The 22,539-nt window shown below is 42.1% G+C and overlaps 1 protein-coding gene across 1 annotated transcript in view; it reads right to left on the reverse strand.

Annotated features, from left to right (window-relative positions):
* The window catches only part of LOC122540595 (transmembrane protease serine 2-like), a 53,067-nt gene extending 31,260 nt beyond the window's left edge, over positions 1–21,807 (reverse strand). Inside the window, exons 1-3 of the mRNA XM_043676509.1 lie at positions 21,594–21,807; positions 4,766–5,003; positions 1,863–1,973 (exon numbers count right to left, since the gene is read on the reverse strand). Coding sequence (XP_043532444.1) covers positions 1,863–1,973; positions 4,766–5,003; positions 21,594–21,608 — 364 coding nt within the window. The 5' untranslated portion in view covers positions 21,609–21,807. The remainder of the gene's footprint in view (positions 1–1,862; positions 1,974–4,765; positions 5,004–21,593) is intronic.
* Between the last annotated feature and the right edge of the window lie 732 nt (positions 21,808–22,539).

Here is a 22,539-nt window from a genome sequence, read left to right on the forward strand (position 1 = left end):
ACCCTCACCTTAACCTCCTTCCACCTATCGCATTCCCAATGCCCCTCCCCCAAGTCCCTCCTCCCTACCTTTTATCTTAGCCTGCTTGGCACACCCTCCTCATTCCTGACGAAGGGCTTATGCCCGAAACGTCGATTCTCCTGCTCCTTGGATGCTGCCTGACCTGCTGCGCTTTTCCAGCAACACATTTTTAAGCTGTGATATCATCTTCATATAAACATAACAGAAACCTGGAACCCTCTTCCCAAAACATTTGTTAAAGCTGAGGATCAACTGAACATTTCAAACTGAGATTGATTTTTAGGTGAGGTCAGTAAAGGTTATGGATCAGAGGCAGATAAACACGGATAAGATGATGGAACTGAATGGCAGAATGGGCTTGAATGGCTGAATGGCCTCCTCCTATCTGTAAATATATCCGTCTGGCATGAGAGTGTTGTTTTTTCTATATTCATTTGTGGGATGTGGGAGTCTCTGGTTGGGCCAGCATTTATTGTCTGTCTCTAGCTGGCCTTGAGAAGGTGGTGGTGAGCTGCCTTCTTCCACCACCTGCCCTGGGTTGCCCTTGGAGAGGGAATTCTTCGGATTACAACTGCCACCGTGACGTGAGTTTCTGAAATCTCCATTAACAAGTACAGATGACACCTTGTCAATTTATTTCTCACAGCAAGCATCATATGGTTCCCAAAAGAAGGATAAAATAATGTAGTGCAATTGCACATAAACAATTATAACAGGCAGCTCATGTGAGCTCAAATGAATGGTGTCAGTGCAATTTTGATCAGGTATGATCATTTGAATTGTAGAACAGACTTAAGGCCCTTGTGTATTGGACCAGACCAAACCCCCTCAAAATATATCCAGGAGGTAGCCTAGACCCTTACTTTTATCTTGTTTAAGGGAAATTGTAAGGCGCTGTGTTCCAGATATGATTTGATTGGTTAAGCTACTAGGCTTAAAGCAAAATGCACTTCATCCTTACACTGAGGTTAGAATACAAAAGGAAAAGACAGTTTAACTTTGACTCTATCAAAGTACTCAACAAAATAATGTTTTATTTAACTCATCAATGTTTCCAATACAGTAGCATTCCATAATCACACCCTTGCCAAAGGCAAATTCAGCAAAACAGATTTCCCTCACTTGCTATCTGCTCCAGTCCAGGATAAAGAACACCAACTAGATGGATCTAGCAGCAGAGAGACAGAGAGAGCTCAAACTTTTTGCAGCAGCAGAGAGGAAGCTGTATTTAGCAGCTTCAACCCCAAAACCCCAACTCAACAACCGAAAGGAAAAACTAAATCCCTGGATCTGTGTGAGCCACTCATTGTCTTCTGTCTACTTTAAAAATCCCAAAGCTCTCTTACTCTGCTTTCCATGGAGCAGACATCTCAGCACCAGGTTTACAAGACCCCTCTGCTCGAGAAACAGGACAGAACAAATCCCTGTTAAAAGCACATTTTATCACACCTGTTAGTACGGTTATAGTCCATCCCTCTCTGCCGTTATAGGGTATAGGCAGTGCCATGTTGAGAACAGGTTCCATTCTTGAGTCCATTCTTAGCTTGATTTATACACAAGTCAGAACACAATATAGGATAATATATAGGAAATAGGTGGATATCGGATCTTTAAAGTTACATCCCTGTATGGGATTGTCATCGTAACTACGAGCATTCACAAATCAAGGACACCCTGTACCTGTTAAATGCATCTGTGTGACGGTTGAGTTTTCATTGAGTGTTTAAACTTTATATTTGACACCCAACTCCTTCCCAAATGCCCCCACCATCATTAGCAGCTTTGCCATCTACTGACATTTGCAATTCTCACCAACAGGTCAAGTTACCATGGTTACTTACAAATGATCCAAGCTCCAATTCCCAGCACAGATAAAATCAAGAAGAGAGAAATGATACAACAGTAAGTCTTCCTCTTTGGATTACAGATACCTCCGGGCTTTCTGTGTGGGACTGACAAAAAAAGGAGCAATGATTATGGTGATGCAGCAAGGAATCACACCATTCCCTATCCATTGAAAACACAATTGGTCTTTTCCCAAGTCTGTAATGTATATTTGACATAGGAGGGACAGAAACCCTGGGAAGCATCATAAAGTTGCAGTGGACAAGAGGGGAGATTACCACAGAAATTCACCCATAATGTCTATGGAGGGTAACTCCAAATCATCAACAGAATTTACTTCACAGAAGAAATCAATTTGTCCCCCAGCTTCTTTGCTCTTCCATCTTACTTCACCTAAATCTGCCTATTCATAGGAACATTGGAACAGGATTTCTTTTGTTCCTCTCTCCTGCTGTAGTTATACAATTCATCAAAAAATCTGGTCTCAGCACAGTTCAGGCTATCCAAACATTACAGCCCAGTATTTACCCCAGTACTGGTGCCAGTGCCCCAGGAGTCAAAACACATTTCCTCAACACCAGCCTTTGAGGTGTACATTCACCTCTCCAATCGTATTTACCCTAAGGCTATTTAGATTACTTACAGTGTGGAAACAGGCCTTCGTCCCAACAAATCCACACCGACCCTCCGAAAAGGAGCAACTCACCCAGACCCATTCCCCCTACATTTACCCCTTCACCTAACACTACGGGCAATTTAGCTTGGCCAATGCATCTAACCTGCACATTTTTGGACTGTGGGAGGAAACCGGAGCACCCGGAGGAAACCCACGCAGACACAGGGAGAGCGTGCAAGCTCCACACAGACAGTTGCCTGAGGCAGGAATTGAACCCAGGTCTCTGGCGCCGTGAGGCAGCAGTGCTAACCACTGTGCCACCGTGCTGCCCATGGCACGTTCACTGGCAGGCAATTATCTCCAGTTTATTACCTTTGAGATTCCACTATTAAGAAATTCCTTTCCTCTTCATGTATTTGTCCAGCTTTCCATTAAATGTGTTATGCAGTTTTTATTACTTCCTGTCACAGTAAGTTCCATATTTTCCCTACTCTCCAGGTAAGTAATTGCTCCGCAAGTGGAGTTATTACTGGTTGTTTTATATTTATGATCATTTTGGCCTCACCTAAACGTGAAACATTTTCCCTCTATCTAATCTATCAAACTCTCTCAAACCTTTAAGAATCTTACTAGGTAACCTGTTACTCTTCTAAAAGCAAAGTCATATACTAAAGAAAGTGCTGGAGAAACGTGGCAAGTCTGATCACATTAGAGAAGAGTCCTATTGGACTCAGAATGGTAATTCTTTCTCTTTCCACAGACCTGCTGAGTTTTCCAGCATTCTCAGTTTTTATTAGCTAGTCAGTTTTGTATCTCAAAAGAAGTGAACCCAGTTTGAATATCTTCAAATCAACCTCTTCAGAGGTGTTATGACACACCTCCAGAGCAGATAGGTATTGAACCTAGATCTCCTGGTCTAGAGATAGGGGCACTGCACCTTAAGAGCCCCCAAAACACCCCAGTTTGTTCAACTTTCCCTGATAATTATCATCTGTTTTGCATCTTAGCCACTGAGTGCATCAGGGGAATGAGAACCTGTCAATTTTTGATAGTAGTGCAAGATACAATGTATGTGGCATTAATTCACTGTGAGACTGAAAGATTGGTTTTGAGTTATAATGTTTCTGACATTCAATGTCTCCCAGCCACAAACACATGCCCACACTGAACATCTCGGTTTGCAAATCCCAGAAATAGGACACTTCATTCATGAGCACATCTTCCGAAGGGTGATCTTCATCAAGAATATTCTGTAACTCCCACACACGCTAAAGTGGGAAACAAAGACGCAACCTACAGAAAACAGTGGGCTGTTACAGTGGGGTGATGCATTTGGAGTCACCAGGCTCTGTATGGGTTTTGAGATGTGCTTGCTTAGAAAAATATATTGATAATCACAGTTGCCAGCTTTTACTTCACCTAAGCACAGCACTCACTTCTGTGCACACACAATCAGTTACACACTCACAGATGTCGTGATATGTTACGGTTTACTCTGCAAATCTGGATCTTCTGTGGCAAGGTAGATTTTTACCTGCTTTGTAGTCTAAAGCAATGCATGATAATGATAGAATTAAACACTCACAGACTGAATTATTCATGCACAGGCTAATGCACTTATATTAGCAAACTAACATGCACTTACACACCCGCACTAACCATAAAGTCACAGAGATGACAGCACAGAAACAGACCCTTCGGTCCAACCCATCCATGCCTAAATTAATCGAGTCCCATTTGCCAGTACTTGGCCCAAATCCCTCTAAACTCTTCCTATTCATGTACTCGTCCAGACGCCTTTTAAATGTTGTAATTGTACCAGCCTCCACCACTTCCTCTGGCAGCTCATTCCACACACTCACCACCCTCTGTGTGTAACATTTTCCTGTTAGCTTGCTTTTAAATTATCCCCCCTCACCTTAAACCATTGCCCACTGGTTTTGGACTCCCCTACTCTGGGGAAAAGACCTCGACTATTCACCCTATCAATGCCCCTCATAATTTTATAAACTTCTATAAGGTGACTCCTCAGCCTCCAATGCTCCAGGGAAAACAGCCCCAGCCTATTCACTCTTTCCTTGCAGCTCAAACCCTCCACCCCTGGCAACATCCTTGAAAATCTTTTCTGAACTCTTTCAAGTTTCACAACATAGCAGGGAGACCAGAATTGAATGCAGTATTTCAAAAGTGGCCTCACCAATGTCCAGTGGATAAGTAAACACAGAGATTAACATACACACAAATAGACTGATGGTGCTTCCACATCCATATTCAATAACTTACCATTACTCTGGATGACTTGAGTTGGAGGATGCTTGGGGCCCGCAGAAGGAATGTAATAGGGTTGGTATGTTCCCGCTCCTGCATTAGGGTATGGCTGTGTTGGGTAAGATCCAGTGCCAGGATAAGGTGGGATCTGGTATCCTCCTGGGTTGGGATAAGGTGGCGGAGGATATGGTCCTGGTGTGTTACTGTTTGCAGGCGGTTGAACGTTCTCAGGCAAGTAATTCTCATAAATATTCTGCAATGAAAGAATGATATTTGACTTTAAAAGATACCTTTCTCAATGTCTTCTTATTGGGCCCTTGTTTGCAAGACAGAAACACATTGTGCCAGAATGTGTTGCCTGTCAGAATGATATCTCACACTGATATCCATCTCATTGCCCAATGTAAGGTGTTGATGCCTGGGCATTACAGAGGAGGTCTGGACAGGGAATTTGGGTTGCATTGCTGGTCTGTGATGCAGAGTGAGTGCAGGTTTAATTCTCACATTGGCTAAGGTCACCATGAGGTCCTGCCTTCTTAACCTTGCCCTCGCTAGAGGCATGGTGACCCTGAGCCTGAACTCCCCATCGGTTATCTCTTTCTAATGAAAGTGTTGGACTATGGTGGTATTACCTTTAATCTTTAGTTATTGCCTTGCTAAACCTCTTCTCACTTCTCTCAGTCCTCCCTTTTTAAAGCTTTATGTGGTTTTGCTTGGAAACATCTGCTGAAAGGAACATTGGGAGGTTTACTGATATCAAAGGTGCCATATAAATTGCAGTTGGTTGTTATAATTCAACTCACTGTAAGTGCCCCAGGAGCAAAAGGAAAATATTGAGGTTGCAAATAAATACTAGGACAATGGCCTACATTCAAGCCTTTGTGGATATAGGTTTGCTCGCTGAACTGGAAGGTTCATTTTCAGATGTTTTGTCACAACCTTAGGTAACATCTTCAGTGAGCCTCTGGACAAAGCCTTTTGTTAGCATTATGGCTTGTTGATGGAAAGATGCAAATAAACAAAGAGTTGCCACATACTTGTCAGGATTAAAGTAGTTCTTGGCAAATATTGGTAAGTAATTGTGCATATTTTTGAATGGCAAGGTGAGTAATGTTAATGACAAAATCGAACATTATGCAATTGTGGACGGACAGCCTCAACATCAACCAATTGCTGCTGGTCAGGTACAGTGTGGTTTCGATAAGTCACCTCCTTAAAGCCAATCACAGCTCAATTTAACAGAGATGGGAAAGGTTACAATGGTAAAACAAACACTCACCAAGTGAAAGTAAATGGAACTTGAGCTGGTTAAAATAATTTGGTTAGTTCCTAAGGTCTCAAAGCTGTGATTTCACATCCCATTACAGTGTCTTCAGCTCATTCCCTGGGCTGTGCTGAGGGAGTTCTGAACTCTCAGAAGTGACGTGTTTTGGAAAAAACATTCAGCCAGAAGCCTTCTGACCTTTTAAGTGAATGTAAGAAGGCCCCATTGCAAGGTTTCAAAGAACAGCAAGGGGCTTTAGCCTGCTAATGCCAATGTCCTAACCAATAAACCAACATGAGATAATCTGACACTTTACGTGTTTTGTGAGATCTAATTGTAGGCAATTTGACCCTTACTTTTCTTACATCACATCAATGATGGCACTTCAAGAAGATTTAACTGGTTGTGAAACCATTTGGGATCTTGGATGTAGTCACATAGACCACAGCCCAGAGCTCTCGTGATGTTTTGGTTGCATCCCTACCTCTGAGCCACGAGGTGCAGATCTCCCTTGAACACGTGGTATTACAAGTTGATTAAAAATATAAACTTTCTTCTACTCCTTGAAAAATGATATCTCTCCACGCTCCAATTCAGCTTCTGTGAGGCTGTTTTACAAATAAAACCGTTTGGTGCTGTGGGCTGATGATTCTTAGTAACAGCAGAGAAAGAGAGGTAGCGTTAATGACGTCTTTTTGGGTGGATCCTGAATTCAGCACCTGCAGCTTCAGAGTGCACCCTTGTTTGGAATTTTGAAAAATGTAAAATATTTTCCTTGTTCACTCATGGCAAAGGATTTTGTTTGACGTGATCGTGGAGATATTTGAGATCAGTTTTTGTTAATGGCAAATTCCAGAGTTTGAGATATGCAGGTCCAATGTCAACGAGTAGGTCAAATTAATTTATAGAAACATCAAAAAAAAGGAGCAGGAGTTTGCTAATTGGCCTTTCATCCAACTCAGTACACTCCCATTTTCTCCCCATACCCCATCTCTTTAAGCCTAAGAACCACATCTAACTCCTTCTTGGAAATATTCAAGGTGTTGATGGAGAATTCCACAGGCTCACTGCTCTCTGGGTGAAGAAATTTCTCCTTATCTCATTCCTAAATGACTTACCCCTGTACTTAGACTGTGACCACTGGTTCTGGGCACCTCAGTCATCAGGAATATCTTTCCTGTGTTTACCCTGTCTTGTCCTGTTAGAATTTCCTAGGCTTCTATGAAACAGCCCTCATTTTACTAAACTTCAGTAAATATAATCCTAACCAATTCAGCCTCTCTTAGTTAGTTTAGTGCTGCAGTCTCAGGAATCAGCCTGGTAAAGCTTTGTTGCATTTCCCATAAAGGGACCATCCTTCCTCAGGTAAGGAGACCAAAATTGCACACAATATTCCAGGCGTGGTCTCACAAAGGCCCTGTATAATTGCAGCAACATATCCTTGCTCTTATACTCATATCCCCTCACTATAAAGACCAAACCACCATTTACCTTCTTCATTGCTGACCTGCATGTTTACTTTCAGCGAGTATGTTTAAGGACAGCCAGGTTTCATCGCGCCTCCCTCTCTCCCAATCCATCATCATTCCGATAATAATCTGCTTTCCTGTTTTTGCTGTCAAAGTGGATAAACTTAAATTTATCCACATTATGCCTCATCTGCCATAGATTTGCCCACTCACTCATGGTTCAAATCACAGTGAAGCCTCCTGCATCCTCCTCACAGCTCATTCTCCCGCCCAGCTTTGTGTCATCTACAAACCTGGCGATTATACATTTAGTTTCCTCAGCTAAATCATTAATATACATTGTGAACAAAATAGTGTTCCCAAAGAGAATCAACACAAGTGAACAGCATTCATTAACCTCAAGCTGACGGATTCTATGACGATACACTCACACTGATTGACTGGTGGGGCTCATGACCATTGGAGATTCCTACATTCTGTGACACAGGACTCTGGAATGCTCAGGCTGTTCCCAAGGACACACACTGAGATGAAAATAACCTGCAGTTGGGGGGACCATCAACTCAATGAAAGATACTCTTTGCTCTGCCCAAAATGTCTAGTCTTCCAGAGCAAGCATTACCCTTGACCAAGAGTTGCATTTCGGCACATTCCAAATTACAGGACAACACGCTGACAATGCACTAAAGCTTAGGACAGATGCCTCATAGATACAATGGAGAAACATTGCTGTCTCAGGCCTTTCAAGCATTGTGAACAGAGGGATGGGTTCTGTAGAACTCTTTGAGAAGTATGCCTAACAATGAATGTACAATGTTGAACATAGAGACTATTGAAATGATATTAGGGCACTATAGCGTGGATCATGGTCTATAGAGAAAAGTCTATTTCTCATGCATTTTCTGTCTTTTTAAATTTGAAATGATGTACCCATTGGCTGTATATCAGACATGGAATGCATATTTTAAATATTAAGAATACTACTATTGTGTTAAGACACCTAAAACGCTGTACAGTACACTTCCTGTAAATTTCAAGTCAAAATATTTGTAACGTACTTCAACGAATTTTATGACTCAAATTATTTTTGCACACATAAGATTTGCTCCACAATCTAGCCATGAAGGATTACCGAAGATTACAGAAACTGAGGAGAACTTGAAATAGAGGTATGCTTAACTGGTGATATGACTGCTGCAGTGACTAGGCAACATTTAGGATTAGAGCCTAATCAGTATGATGGGAATGCACTGACATTTAACAGCAATGTAACTATCTGTAAATATCTGCTTACCTCTGGCTGCCCTGGAAACCAGCAACTTAGAGTAATGAACAACAATTAATACACACGTCTCATTAAGCACTAACAATCAGTCAGTGTAAGTGGTGTTTTCAGAAAGGCAAATCGCAACCATGGTCTGTGAATCTTCATTCAGTGACTACAGGAGATTGGTTACAAATGGACACAACTATAATTTTAATCGCAGAGGTTAGATGAACACACTATTGCTCGTTAACATGGCTGACTGTGAGCATGGCCTCACACAGGCCCCAGTGCCAGTCATGAATTGGTGGGCAGCTGTTCATTGGGTCAAAAGATTGTTGGTCCTCTCCCTGCCCCAAACAGTGGGCACAAAATAACTGCACAGAGGCCAGTATCCCCTCGCCAAGTCATCCTTTATTTAGTTGTTCACAGTACACTGGCTGTGGCCAGTCAGCTCAGAGTCAGTCCCTGAAGTAAGGAGATTCCTAAATACCCTGTTTACATTTTTTTTTCTTTTTTTGTGTGTGTGTGCAGGTGTAAGACACAGTGAATAAACAACGAGTGCATAAAACTTTATTCATGAGGATGGAAGAAAACACCAGGGTGACCAGTGACAAGCAGTGTCCTTCTCATCAAAGGACAATGCTACATGATCAAACAGTGAAGAGGAGGGCAGGGGTTAAGTCAAAATAGAGTCAGAGGGGTAAATAATACACTCCACTCCCTGCGGTGCACACCTCTCCCTGAACAGTTCAAGGGTGTTAGTGGACACTATGTGCTTCTTCTCCAGAGACACCAGGGCTCGGATGTAACCGCGGAAGAGGGGCAGGCAATCAATATCCTGTCTAAATTGGTCAGCCAGGACATCCTGATTGACTGGGGTTAATAGCCCCAATCAAGGATCTGGTGGTCAACAAGATCCATCTGGTTCCAATCGCTATAGAGCACAAAATCCAAGCTGACAGCCAGTGAAATACTGAGACAAGGCTGCACTGACAAACATGTTGTCTTTTAGATGAGACACAACCATGTCTATTTACCACACCCATGTCTCTCATGATTTTATAAATCTCTATAAGGTCACCCCTGAGCCTCTGACGCTCCAGGGAAAATAACCCCACCCTTTTGAGCCTCTCCCTATAGCTCAAACCCGGCAATATCTTGAAAATCTTTTCTGAACCCTTTCATGTTTTACAACATCCTTCATATAGGAGGAAAACCAGTATTGCACACGATATTCCAAGAGTGACCCAACCAATATTCTGTACAGTGACAACATGACCTCCCAACTCCTGTACTCAGTGCTCTGACCAATGAAGGAAAGCATAGCAAATGCCTTCTTAACTATCCTGTCTACCTGTGACTCAGTTTTCAAGGAACTATGAACCTGCACTCCAAGGTCTCTTTGTTCAGCAACACTCCCCAGTAGTATTGACTTAATCTAATTCTGTATATGAAAGGGCAAATTTGCAGTCCAGTGTAGGATTGTCTGGAACATTATTCAACATGTGGTTAATTGTGAATCCAGGTTTAGTTCAGTGCATTCTGATTAGTAATTAGAAAAATTAAGAATGGATACTATTGCTGATCATGCAATGATTTGCAACCTCAGTCCTCATTTTTGAATAGTTCATAATCAGGTGAAATCTAATCTTGAATACGTGCAGAGGAAATGCCTTTACTGCGTGAGATGCTTTTCATATTAAAATGAATTGCTTAAAACAGTGTCTCCACTGTGACACCCATGACAGGTCAACCATTTATAGCAAGTAACACTGGTCTGAGTAAGAGTGAGGAGGGAGGTACCAGTTATTATACAAGGTGTGATTTGACGTATGTTGGACATTTAGCTGTTCTGGGTTTGACCTTAGAAACAAATTGGGAGTGTTTGTCAAGTTTCTATAGAATGGAATTGTGTTTATTTTGAATACTGTTGCTCAGGTCTCTGGTGGTCACTTTAATACTGCTGCTCACAGTGTTAGGGAACTCACACTGTCATTAATCAATACATATGCATCCTGTACACATTCTGCCTCTCCGAGTTTGAAGGTCAGGGGATGAGTTTAAGTTCCACTCCTGAAACTACAGCATGAAAATTTCGGTGAAGCTTGAGTGTGCAACACTGTGGGAGTGATGAATTGCAGAGAGTGCTGTTCACTAATTGAGATACTGAACCATCAGAGATACCATGGTATCATTTTGAAACAGAGTAGGCAAATTGTCCCTGGTGTTCTGGTCAATCCGTCAAACAATGTCACTAGATTAACTGAGGGTTTAACCCCTTGTTCTTTGTGGGGGCTTGTTACAAATTGTCTGCTATATCTTATGGCATTGCAACTTATGACTGCATTTCAGAAGCACTTCACAGATGGAAAAGCAGCTGTGGTTGGGAAAGGTGCTATGTTAATGCATGCACTTTTTCTTCCATTCTACCCTGACTTGAAGTTCAGATGGAATAAGCATCCAATACCTATCACATTCAACACCCAATACCAATCGTATGGGTGGTATGGTGGCTCAGTGGTTAGCCACTGTGGCAGGGACTCAGGTTTGATTCCAGCCTCGGGTGTCTGTCTGGGTGGAGTTTGCATGATGCCCCCCAGTGGGTTTCTTCTGGGTGTTCTGGTTTCTGCCCATGGTCAAAAGATGCGCAGGTTGGTTGGATTGGCCATACTAAAAAAAAACAATGTGTGCAGGGCAGGTGGATTAGCCATGGGAAATGCAGGGATAGGATAAGGGTGTGGGTCTGGGTGGGCTGCTCTTCAGAGCGTTGGTGTGGACTCAATGGGCCAAATGGTCTGCTTCCACACTGTAGGGATTCTATGAACAATAGACATCCAGTTCCACCTCCATCCCGATTTGAAAAACTGCAGCTGTGTTTTTTTTTCTTTCTTTATTTGGGAGGGTGGCAACATCACTGTCAAAGCCAGCATTTATTTTCCATCCCGAATTACCCTTGAACTGAGTGACCTGACAGACCATTTCAGAAGGCAACTCAGAGTGAAGCGCATAGCTATGGGTCTGGAGTCCCATTTTGGCCAGACCAAGGAATGATGGCATATGCCCATCTCTAAAGGTCACTATCATCTCAACTGGACATCTCTCATCCTGCATTCTCTGCAAGCCCAAGTCCATCCAACATCCCACACCATAGAATTGACATTGTGCATTTCACAAAACAGCTTACAGCTAATGAAGTTGTTGTTGTTATGTAGGAAATATAGCAGCCAATTGGAACACAGCAAGCTCCCGGAAACAACATGGTGACAACAACCAAATCATTTTTATTTTGAAAAGATGTTGATTGAGGGGTAAATATTGGCCTGGTTAGCGGGAATACTGTTCTTCAATGGGTGCCCTGACATTTAGAGGAGAGACAGGGTCTCAGTTTAACATCATTTGAGACAGAATCTCCAATATGTCTATATTACTGCACTTGCCAAGTTAGCCTGGATTACACGTTCAAATCACAGAAGTGGGATGTGAACTTCATAATCTCCTGATTCAGTGCAGGGTGTGTTATTGAGTCAAACTGATAGAGTTCACTAGTCAACCAGCAATGAGCAGTTTTGACAGTAGATGGAGAGGTTTGACCTTTTACTAGATGATCCTCGCATCCTGTGCCAAGTCCCTTATAACTTCCAAAGCAAAGTAGGTTCAAACAAAACAAACCAGGCCAGATGTCAATGACCAGCACTTGTCTTGCAGTTCATCAGTTTTGTTCATTCCTGTAAAACGTTTCCAAAATTCTCAGGTATATAGAAGGTTACACCTGCTGCTATTTGACCAGGAGTTCAAACTCCTCAGGGATCCTCAGCGTAACATTAGTAACTTTAAACAAAGCAGAACACCCACAACACTGACAAACAATTCACAACCTTCCATGTGTAGATGGCCTTTCTATATTGTAGCTACAAAGTGATACCTCCCATTGTCTCATGTAGGCACACCCTGCTCTGTGCATCATAGTTAAAATGCAGATATTTATGTAATAAACCTTGTCATGTTGCAGTCTTTCATTACATGAATATAATCTGGCTACAACTGTCCCAGGTTGCCTCAGATCTGAGAGTCTCAGAGATTTTACAGAATGGAAGGAGGCCCTTTGGCTCATCATGTCTGTGCTAGTTATCAGGCACCCTTCTATTCTAATCCCATTTTCCAGTCCTTGGCCTATAACCTTGTATGCTATGCTATTTTAAATGTTTTGCCTAAATACTTTTTAAAAATATTTTGAGAATTCTTACCTCCCCAAATCTTTCAGGCAGTGAGTTCTAGATACCCACATCCGTATGGGTGATTTTGTTTCACTCAAATCCCTTATAAATTTCCACTCCCTACCTGTGTCCCCTGGTTATAGACGCTTCTAAGAGGAAAGGATTCTCCCCATCTACTCTGCCTGGAGATGCTTCTCCAAAGAATTAAAGGTTAATCTCGATGACACTACTCTGAGCAAAAGGCAGAAGGGGAGTTAAAGCAGTCATTGAGATTGGGGTTTTCAAATCATTTTTATTTCATATGCAATCAGTAAACATTCTATCAGTTAACAGATAAGTTCGTTGTTTCCTCATATTGCTGTGAGTATCAATACCTTGTGAATCTGATGGTGGGAGGATTGGGTGTGCCTATTTGGAATTGGGAGTTCATGAAATTAAACCACCTGAAATAAAATTAACTACATTTGGCAACACCAAGGTATGATTCACCTACTAACAGGAAAATTGGCCACACTTCTTGTGCAATATACAAAGAGGTTATGCAAATATGATACTCAAACAACAACCTGCTCTTACATTATCTAGCACCTGCAAGTTGAACCTGTATAACTGGGTGATGAAATACACCTTGACACATTAACTTTGGTGATGTTAGAACAGGTGTATAAAAATTTGGTCAAAAAGGTAGGTTTTAAGCAGAGTCGTTTAGCAGGTAAGAGAGGTAGAGAAGTGGCGAGGTTTAGGAAAGGAATTTCAGAGCTGAGATAACAGGCAGCTGAAGGTGGTGTCACAATGATGCAGCAAAGGAAATCAGGAATAAACATTGCAGGTTCTTTGAAAGTCCAAACTGGATGTAAGTATCGCTGATTAGTACGCCAATAAATAACTATCCCTAACTGACCTTGGGGTAGGTGGTAGTGAGTGCCTTCTTGAACTGCTGCAGTCCATTTGGTGCAGGTAGACTGACAGTGCTGTTAGAGAGGGAATTCCAGGATCTTGTCTTAGTGACACTGAAGGAACAGCGATGTGTTTCCAAATCAGGTAGTGGTGAGGGGAAATTGCAGTTGGTTGTGTTCTGAAGAAGGATCACTGAACTCAAAACAACAACTCTTCTTTCACAGATGCTGCCTGACCTGCTGAGTTTCTCCAGCGATTTCTCTTCTAGTGTGTCAATCTTCAGGGAATATTACTTCAGATCCCATTGTGATAGATGGTGAATTTTGAAGCCGATCAATATCTGGGATATAGAGCTAATCTAATTTACAAGTCCAGACGTGGTGTGGATTGGAGGAGACCTTGAGGTGATGGTGTTCCCATGCATCTGTTACCTTCAAGATTGTGTCTTTGGAAGGTGCTGTAGGCCTGGAGAAAGTTATAGCTACAGGAAGAGGCAAGGGTCCCTGCCTGAGCTGCTTATGATTTGAGTATAGTCACCAAATCCCCATGTTTTACCTCTTTCCTCCTTTTGGATACCCCACTTAACACCAACCTCTTTGATTAAGTCTTTAGTCAACTGCCCTAATATTTCTTTATTTGGCTTCGTGTCAAATTTCATTTGATAATGCTCCTATGTGATATTTTCCTATTTTAAAGGTACCCCCCAAATAATTATTGACTGTATGCTAAGGACTACAAAGCAGCTACATGTGGCTTCTGCAGATTCAGTGTGGAGTTGACAGGTGTGGTGATGGAGTGGTAATGTCATGGGACAAGCAATCCAGACACTTGATCAAACTCCCCCCGAATTCTCTTCAATTTGTTATGTCTGTGTTGGAATTTCCACAGACCAGGCACTGCCCATGTAAATGGGTGCAGCACCATACCCCCGCCACTTAATTCCTCAACATTCACCATCTAATAGGAACCCAAACCTGTTCACACGTGTGTCCGATGAACATTTTATGTGGATTTGTCATTGCTTCCTCAATTCCATATTTTATTCCCTTTGCAGAAACTTCCAAAATTTTTCCTGTTTACTTTAATGGTTGTATCTATTTGATTTGGTGATACTTTTAATATTCTATGAACTCGATTCTTTAATCTCTGTGATCTTCCACTTGAAGGAACCTCCCCTGAAATGGGAGCTTTTTATCTTGTTAGATGAGGTTTGTACCTTGCTGGTCAGGTCTGTATCAAATATTGGTCTAACGTTAATATTGAAGACCCACTCTGACAATGGCCAGCTCTGCTGCATTTGTTGCAAAATTAAGAAGTTGCTCAATTCCTGACCCAATTTGATATTCCTGTAAACCAGCTGCTTTATGTTTTGTTTTTGCTCTCCTCTTTTAATACCCCTCCAAGCAAAGTATACTTCCTGACTAAAATGCTGGAAATCTGAAACATGAACAGAAAATGCTGGAGAAACTCAGCAAGCCTAGCAGCATCTGCACCGAATGACAGTTCTGAAGCAGAGTCACTGGACTTTGATCATTAACTCTGCTCTCTGTCTCTCAAAGATGCTGCCAGACCTGCTGAGTTTTTCCAGCACTTTCTGTTTTTGTTATAATTAATTATTGATTTTTAAAACAAAATGTATCAATCACATTTACTGACATTTAATTTTATCTATTGCATATTTGTCACATTTCACCTGATCAACAACCATTTTATTTTTCAGAATGATTTACTGTGCCTCTTATTTTGGTATAACTTACAAGTTGGGAACTACACCCTTCAGCTACTGTATCCAACTTTTTGATATAAACAAACCATACAGGTGGTCTCAGATTGAATCCTATGAGACCCAGTTTCCAAACCTTAGATACTTAACTCCAATTTTCTGTCTTCTCTTTTAATCAGTTTGTAATCCAAATCTCTATCCTCTCCTTAATTCTATACTCCTTAATTAAACACTGTTAAGACTGTTTAAGCTGCATTTTGTCTTTGATAAATTGTTGGAGGTTATATAAACTAAGGGAATGCTATAATACATGTAACCGCACTCAAATCCTCTGGCATTTACTCAGTCACGGACTCTACAGCACTAATATAGGGACTGGAAGGAAGCAAAACAAAACCACAGAAACAAGAGGATGCCCCAAAGGCAACTGAATATATCTCTCAGAATGCTGATCCTAATCTCAGAACCCACACTTTCAGCTTCATTCATGACAAATAGGTAAGACCTACATTACTACAACAACGTGTTGCTGCACGATTGTCTAAAGCACTTTGTAGCCAATTTTACAGAGGCAGTGATGTGGTGGTAACATCACCAGACCAGAGATGCAGAATCTCAGACTCACATTGTGTTCTCAGGCACATGCTTTAATCCCACAATGGCAGGTGGTGAAGTTGGAATTCAATAAAATTTTTACATCAAAAATTTGCCTAATGGCAACCATTACAATTGTCACAGAAAGCTCATCAGCTCCACTCATGTCCTACACTGGACACCCCTCAAGTTCTATAATCTTTGTAGACATTTGTGATGATAAAAGAAAAGTAAAGAACTAAATGTTCCTATTGGAAATTGCAAATCAATAAAGATTCTACATAGAATTGATGGAAAACTAAAGACTCCAGAACCAATAATAAAAATAGAAAATGCCAGAAATACTCAGCAGATCTGGCAGTATCTGTGAAGAGGGAGGAACAGTTTAATGTTCTGAAATAGAGTCCTATTTGACCTGAAATGTTAATCCCTGTTTCTCTCTCCACAGATTTCTCAAGGTTTGCTGATTATTTTTAGCTTTCATTTACAACATTCACTGCATTTAATTTTTTTTTATGATCCCAAGATGACTGGGCAGCCCGGTGGCTCAGTGGTTAGCACTGCTGCCTCACAGCACCAGGGCCCCATGTTTGATTCCAGCCTTAGGTCACTGTCTGTGTAGAGTTTGCACATTCTCCCCCTGTCTGCGTGGGTTTCCTCCCACAGTCCAGAACTGTGCAGGTCAGGTGAATTGGCCATGCTAAATTGCCCATAGCATTAGGTGCATCAGTCAGGGGTAAATGGGACTGGGTGGGTTACTCTTCAGAGGGTCAGTGTGGACATGTTTCCACACTGTAAGGAATCTAATCATGACTTCAGCTAATTAAGCAGATTGACTTGTCACACTAGCCAATGTTTTTGATGTCATTTCATCTGACATCTGCCCATTTATGAGAGATATACAGTCTTTGTCAAATGCTTCCCTTCCTGGTTCCCTCCCCTGTCAGTACATGATGTTCTACTTTAATGTCAAAGGGTAGATATCTTCTGTGATCAACTTGTACACTTATGTTATGACTCACCTCTGGTGCAGGTGGATCTTGAACCCAGGCCTCCTAGTCCAGAATTAGGGGAACTACCATGGCACCACAAGCTCCCCTTATGGTGCATATGCAGAACCCACTGCCATAAATTTGCAGTCAAATATCCCACATTTGGGGATATTGCAAAAATCCCAAACCTTTTGTCTATTTATGTGGTCGTATGTAGCAACTTCACACAACAGTGTGTCAGTCTCCATTGTTCAGAAGCCAGCTTTTCGTCATGGCAAGGATGAGGAAAACACTAGCAGTCAGTTGCATAAAACAGGTTTCTGTCCTGAGATATGTGGGTCCTCTAAATCGTCATCACCCTCTCTACACCTACAACGCACAGCAAACTCCCCCCCCCCCCCCAATGATCTTTAAGGCCCTCCTTAAAACTCTGTCCTAATGACTTCTTCTGAATTTCATTGTAAGCTAACAGTTTGCATTCATGTAGCAGTTCGATAATCCAAAGGAGCATGAACAAACAAGATAAGTGAGAAGATGGTGAGACAGATGACCAAGTTCTTGGCCAAAGGGGTAGATTTTGAGGAGTGTCTTAAAAGTAGAGAGGCAGAGATGGAAAGGTTCAGGGAATAAAATAGGCCACTGTAGACAAGACCAACAATGAAGAGTGATTAAAATTTGTCTAATACTGGGATCATCAAATGTAGTCTTTTTATGAACTCAGTGAATGGTGGAATTGGTTCGAGATACTGAATAGTCTCCTGTTCTTATGTGCCAAACTCACTTCAGTGGAGATTGGGTTCAAATCCCACAACAGGACTTGGCCACAAGACTCACAGCTGCCACACGAGTGCAGTATTAAAGGAGGGTGCACTGTTAGAGATACAATACCATCTTTCAGATGGGATATTAACTAAGTTTCCATCTGCATTCTCAGGCAGATGTAAAAGAACACATGATACCAATTCAGAGAAGAACAGGGAATCTGGTCTTGCCAATATTGATCCCCCAATGAACATCACGGAATGAAGCTGGCTGGCCATTACAATAAAGCTATAGAAGGAGTTTCCTAATATATTTCTTACATTAAACTGTGACGCCACTTCAAAACAAACTATTTGGTTGGGCCACAAAGCACTTGGTGATGTCCCATGGGTTGTGAAGGTCTGACTGTTCTTTCTGTTTTACAGAACTCCAGAAGTAGTATGGTGCTGAATGAGGCTATTCAGTCTGTTGTTCTGTGCCAGCCCTTCAAATAAGAAACACTATCTAGTGCCAATTTCCTGCTTTCTCCCCAATACCCCTACACCTTATTTCAATCTAAATGATCTTCTAAAACCTTCTTGAATACCTCAGTTGAACTTTGATGAGTTATGTCAGACAGTGAAGAAGACTAGGCTGGCACAGTGGCTCAGTGGTTAGCACTGCTACCTCACAGCACCAGGAACCCAGGTTTGATTCCTGCCTCGGATCACTGTCTGTATGGGGCTTGCACATTCTCCCTGTGTTGGCGTGGCATTCCTCCGGGTGCTCCAGTTTCATCCCATACTCCAAAGATGTGCAGGTTACCTGAACTGGCCGTGCTAAATTGCCCCTAGTGTTAAGTGCATTAGTCAGGAATAAATAAATAGATCTGGGTGGGTTACTCTTTGGAGAGTCAGTGTGGACTGGTTGGGCTAAAGAGCCTGTTTCCACACTGTAGGGAATCTAATCTCATCCAGATTGGCAACTGGTTGAAGCTAGGAGGGAGCTGATCGACAACATTTGAAAAGTTTGATTTAGCAGCTGTTTCCCCAGCTTTCTCTTTGGCAAAACTAAACAATTGAGGTCTTCAGGTGATCAAGTTTGCTGTTTGTTTATCAAAATGTCACAAATTCCCCAAAAGCAAAGCACATCTAGGGTAAGGTTTATTTTAGTTAGTCTGTGTATTGGCCTCAATTTTTAACTCCTCTCTTCGCCATTCCCATCTCAGTTTGTCAGAAATGAAAGCTGAAGGTTTGAGATCATGGGGAACTGAAATGAGGAGACCAAATCTCTTGATCTTTATTATTGCGATTTAAATGTGCAGGCGGTAAGGTCTGTCCTGGAGCCAGTGGGCCCCATGATAAGAACAAGTCATGGTGTCCCATCCAATATGTTAAGTGAAAGCCCAAACAATGGATTTAAAGTAAAATTCCCAACAGTGATGTATAAATCTGGTGAAGCTTAGGGACCCAACCTATGTGCGCAATCACTCTCCTGAGCACAGACATTCTTAAGAGCACAGTCCTTCTCTACCATGCAATGTATTGGTTATGTCAATGGACTAGCATTCCTGTGACACCCAGGATGATGCCCTAGGGGTGTAACATTCCCACAGTCACCTGGGAATCACTGGCCCAAGACCAACTAAAGTAGAGGAGGAGTATTCGGGAAAGCACTGGACACCTCAAACTTTATCATTGTGAAAAAATGGAAGCCACTTGAAGACAGCAAAAGGAACATGCTGCGACACCAATGTCCCAGCCACCCCGTTCCCATGACCACCATCTGCCCCAAATGCAACAGAGCCTGCAGTAGCCTTTTTTGGTTTGTACAGCCACCTATGGACTCACCCTGAGAGTGGAAGAGCATCATGCTCATCGGTGAGGGACTGCCGACAATAACGATGATGATGCCCCGGGAGTGTGAGCTCAAATCCCACCATAGCAACTAATAGATTTTGAATTTAATGAATAGGTCTGGAATGAGCTAGTCTCAAGTTTGGTGACCTTAAAACTACCGGTCAGGGAGCAACTATTCTGCACATAAACAGAGCATAAGGACAGATCCTGGATAAGAAGCAAGTGTGAGAAGAAACATTTTCAAACAAGATGTGGGTTGGGTCTTGTCTACATTGCCTGGACGTGTGGTGAGACATTGAAGAGGGCATTGGCTAGTTATTTAATTCAAACCAATCTGCAGTATTATGGGAAAGGACAGGAGAATGACACTGAGGGAAGGTGAAGATGGGTGGGCCCAGGGTGCCAAGATTTCTATCAGGATCCAATGACTGGTGTGTGAGACTCTAGGGGGGCTGGAGGTCCAGACCAGAAGCGGCATTGGAGCCTGTGATTTTTGTTCCCTTGCAGACATGATTGGTTGAATGTCATCCTTTTGCAATGTAACAATTCTCTCATTCTGTGAGTTGTCGAATCTGTGAGTTGGCAAAAGTGAGGACTGCAGATGCTGGAAATCAGAGTTTAGATCAGAGTGGTGCTGGAAAAGCACAGCAGGTCAGGCAGCATCAGGAAGGCTTTTGCCCAAAACGACAATTTTCCTGCTCCTTGGATGCTGCCTGACCTGCTGAGCTTTTCCAGCATCTTCTATACTGCCAGCTCCAACACCAAGGACAAGGGCAGCAGAACACTATTACCTACAAGTTCCTCTCTGAGCCACATACCATTCAGACTTGGCCATGACTTTTTAAAGTATTTGAGGGTCAGCATTTATCGCCCGTCCCCAGTTGCCCCTTGAGAAGGTGATGATGAGCTGCCTTCTTGAACTGCCGCAGTCCACCTTCCGTGGGTTGACCTACAATGCCATTAGGGAGGGAATTCCAGGATTTTGACCCAGTGACAGAGAAGGAACGGCGACATATTTCCAAGTCAGGATGGTGGGGGGCTTGGAGGGGAACTTGCAGGGGGTGGTGTTCCCATGTACCTCTGCCCTTGTCCTTCCAGATGGAAGTGGTCGTGGGTTTGGAAGGTGCTGTCTGAGGATCTTTGGTGAAGTTTGCTGTTCCTTCACTGTTATTGGGTCAAACATCTGGATCGCCTTCACTAACAGCATCGTGAATTATGCATAATTCAAGAACTGTGGTATCTCAAGAAGGCAGCTCACCATCGCTTTCTGCAGGAAAATGAGAGATAATCAAAAGATGCTGGCCTAGCCAGCAATACCCATATCCCATTAATGAATATATTTTTTAAAAATCTGATTCACTTATATCCTTTAGGGAAGGAAATCTGCTATCCTCCCCTGCTCTGGCTAACATGCGACTCCAGACCTACAGCAATATATTTGACTATTAATAACGCCCTCTGAAAAGAGCTGATTGAGGTAGTCGGTTCAAGGCGATTAGGTAAATGAAACAAATGCTGGCCTAACCAACAACAGCCACATTCCATGCAGGAATAACAAACTCTCTTCTCTATCACAGACACTGACCTGTGTCCAAACTCTGTTATATTTAACTCTATTCACCTACATTTATTACACCAGTTCCTGCTTTATTGAACTATGACAGACTGAACACTTCTCCTGTTAGTAGGAATCTCCCCATGAATTCTTAATCCAGAAATTATGCATTTCAAAGCCTTCCTGAATTTCACAGTAAAGCATTGTTTTCAAAAACAGAATATTACGATCACTGTGGTCAGACCCCAGATCAAGCATAGTCACCTACTGGGTATGAAGTCATTCCTGAAGTCCTGAGGTTGTGTTGTCTGTTAAACCTGAGGGTACAGCTTCAGAGTCAGTCCCAGCAGCTCGAACACTTCTAAGGGTTCACGTAAAGCTCAGGAACTGCAGAGTCTTGTCCCGCATTGTCCAAGTTGTAGAATGTGCTCTGACTGAGGAAAGAGGTGGCTGCTAGCCTGGGCTACAGCTGAATCAAAGTTGATGAACTAGTTTGACGTGAAAAGTTTGCTTTTGTATGATGAACATCCTGCCACACCTATTCAATATCTACCTGTGAGTGGCTGCAGCAGGGAAAGGATAATTAGCACGCGCGTTCAAGATTCACCAGACACTTTAAATGATGATAAATTATATTTATATTTATATAAAAAGCAGTAAAGAAATTGTCCTGTGGCTTTTTTTCACAGGAGTACTTCCTAAGAGAGTCTGGCAATGAATTGCATGAGGAGACAGATGAAGAGAAACATTTTTGGGAGTATCTGAAAGCAGACAGCTAGTTTATAAGGGAGTTAATGCCTGAAGGGAGTAACCAACATCACAAAATAACTTCCATCCATAAGGGTTCTACCTCTGAGTCATAAAGCCTGGGTTCAAGTCCCACCTGTTCCAGTGTAACAATATCCATAAACAGATTGAGTGAGAATATGTATAAAGGACTATTATTGGAATGAGTGAATCCGTTGTCGAAGTAGCGTATTACAGTATTCAGTTCGATTTAAGCTGTTCAAGTTCTAAGTCAGTGTAGCTCTAACAGTAATATTCACTTACACTTAAGTTAAGCTTGATGGCTCCACAAGAGATCTCAATGTAATGTTACTTGTTATTAAGTACCAAAAAATAAACTTATTCTGCTTATCAAGATTGATAAGATTGTTCATCTACTGAAGACTTCATGTGGGGATCCTGCCTCTTTTGCTATCAATAGTGTTGAC

Source organism: Chiloscyllium plagiosum, chromosome 35 (genome assembly GCF_004010195.1).
Source record: "Chiloscyllium plagiosum isolate BGI_BamShark_2017 chromosome 35, ASM401019v2, whole genome shotgun sequence".
NCBI classification, from domain to species: domain Eukaryota; kingdom Metazoa; phylum Chordata; class Chondrichthyes; order Orectolobiformes; family Hemiscylliidae; genus Chiloscyllium; species Chiloscyllium plagiosum.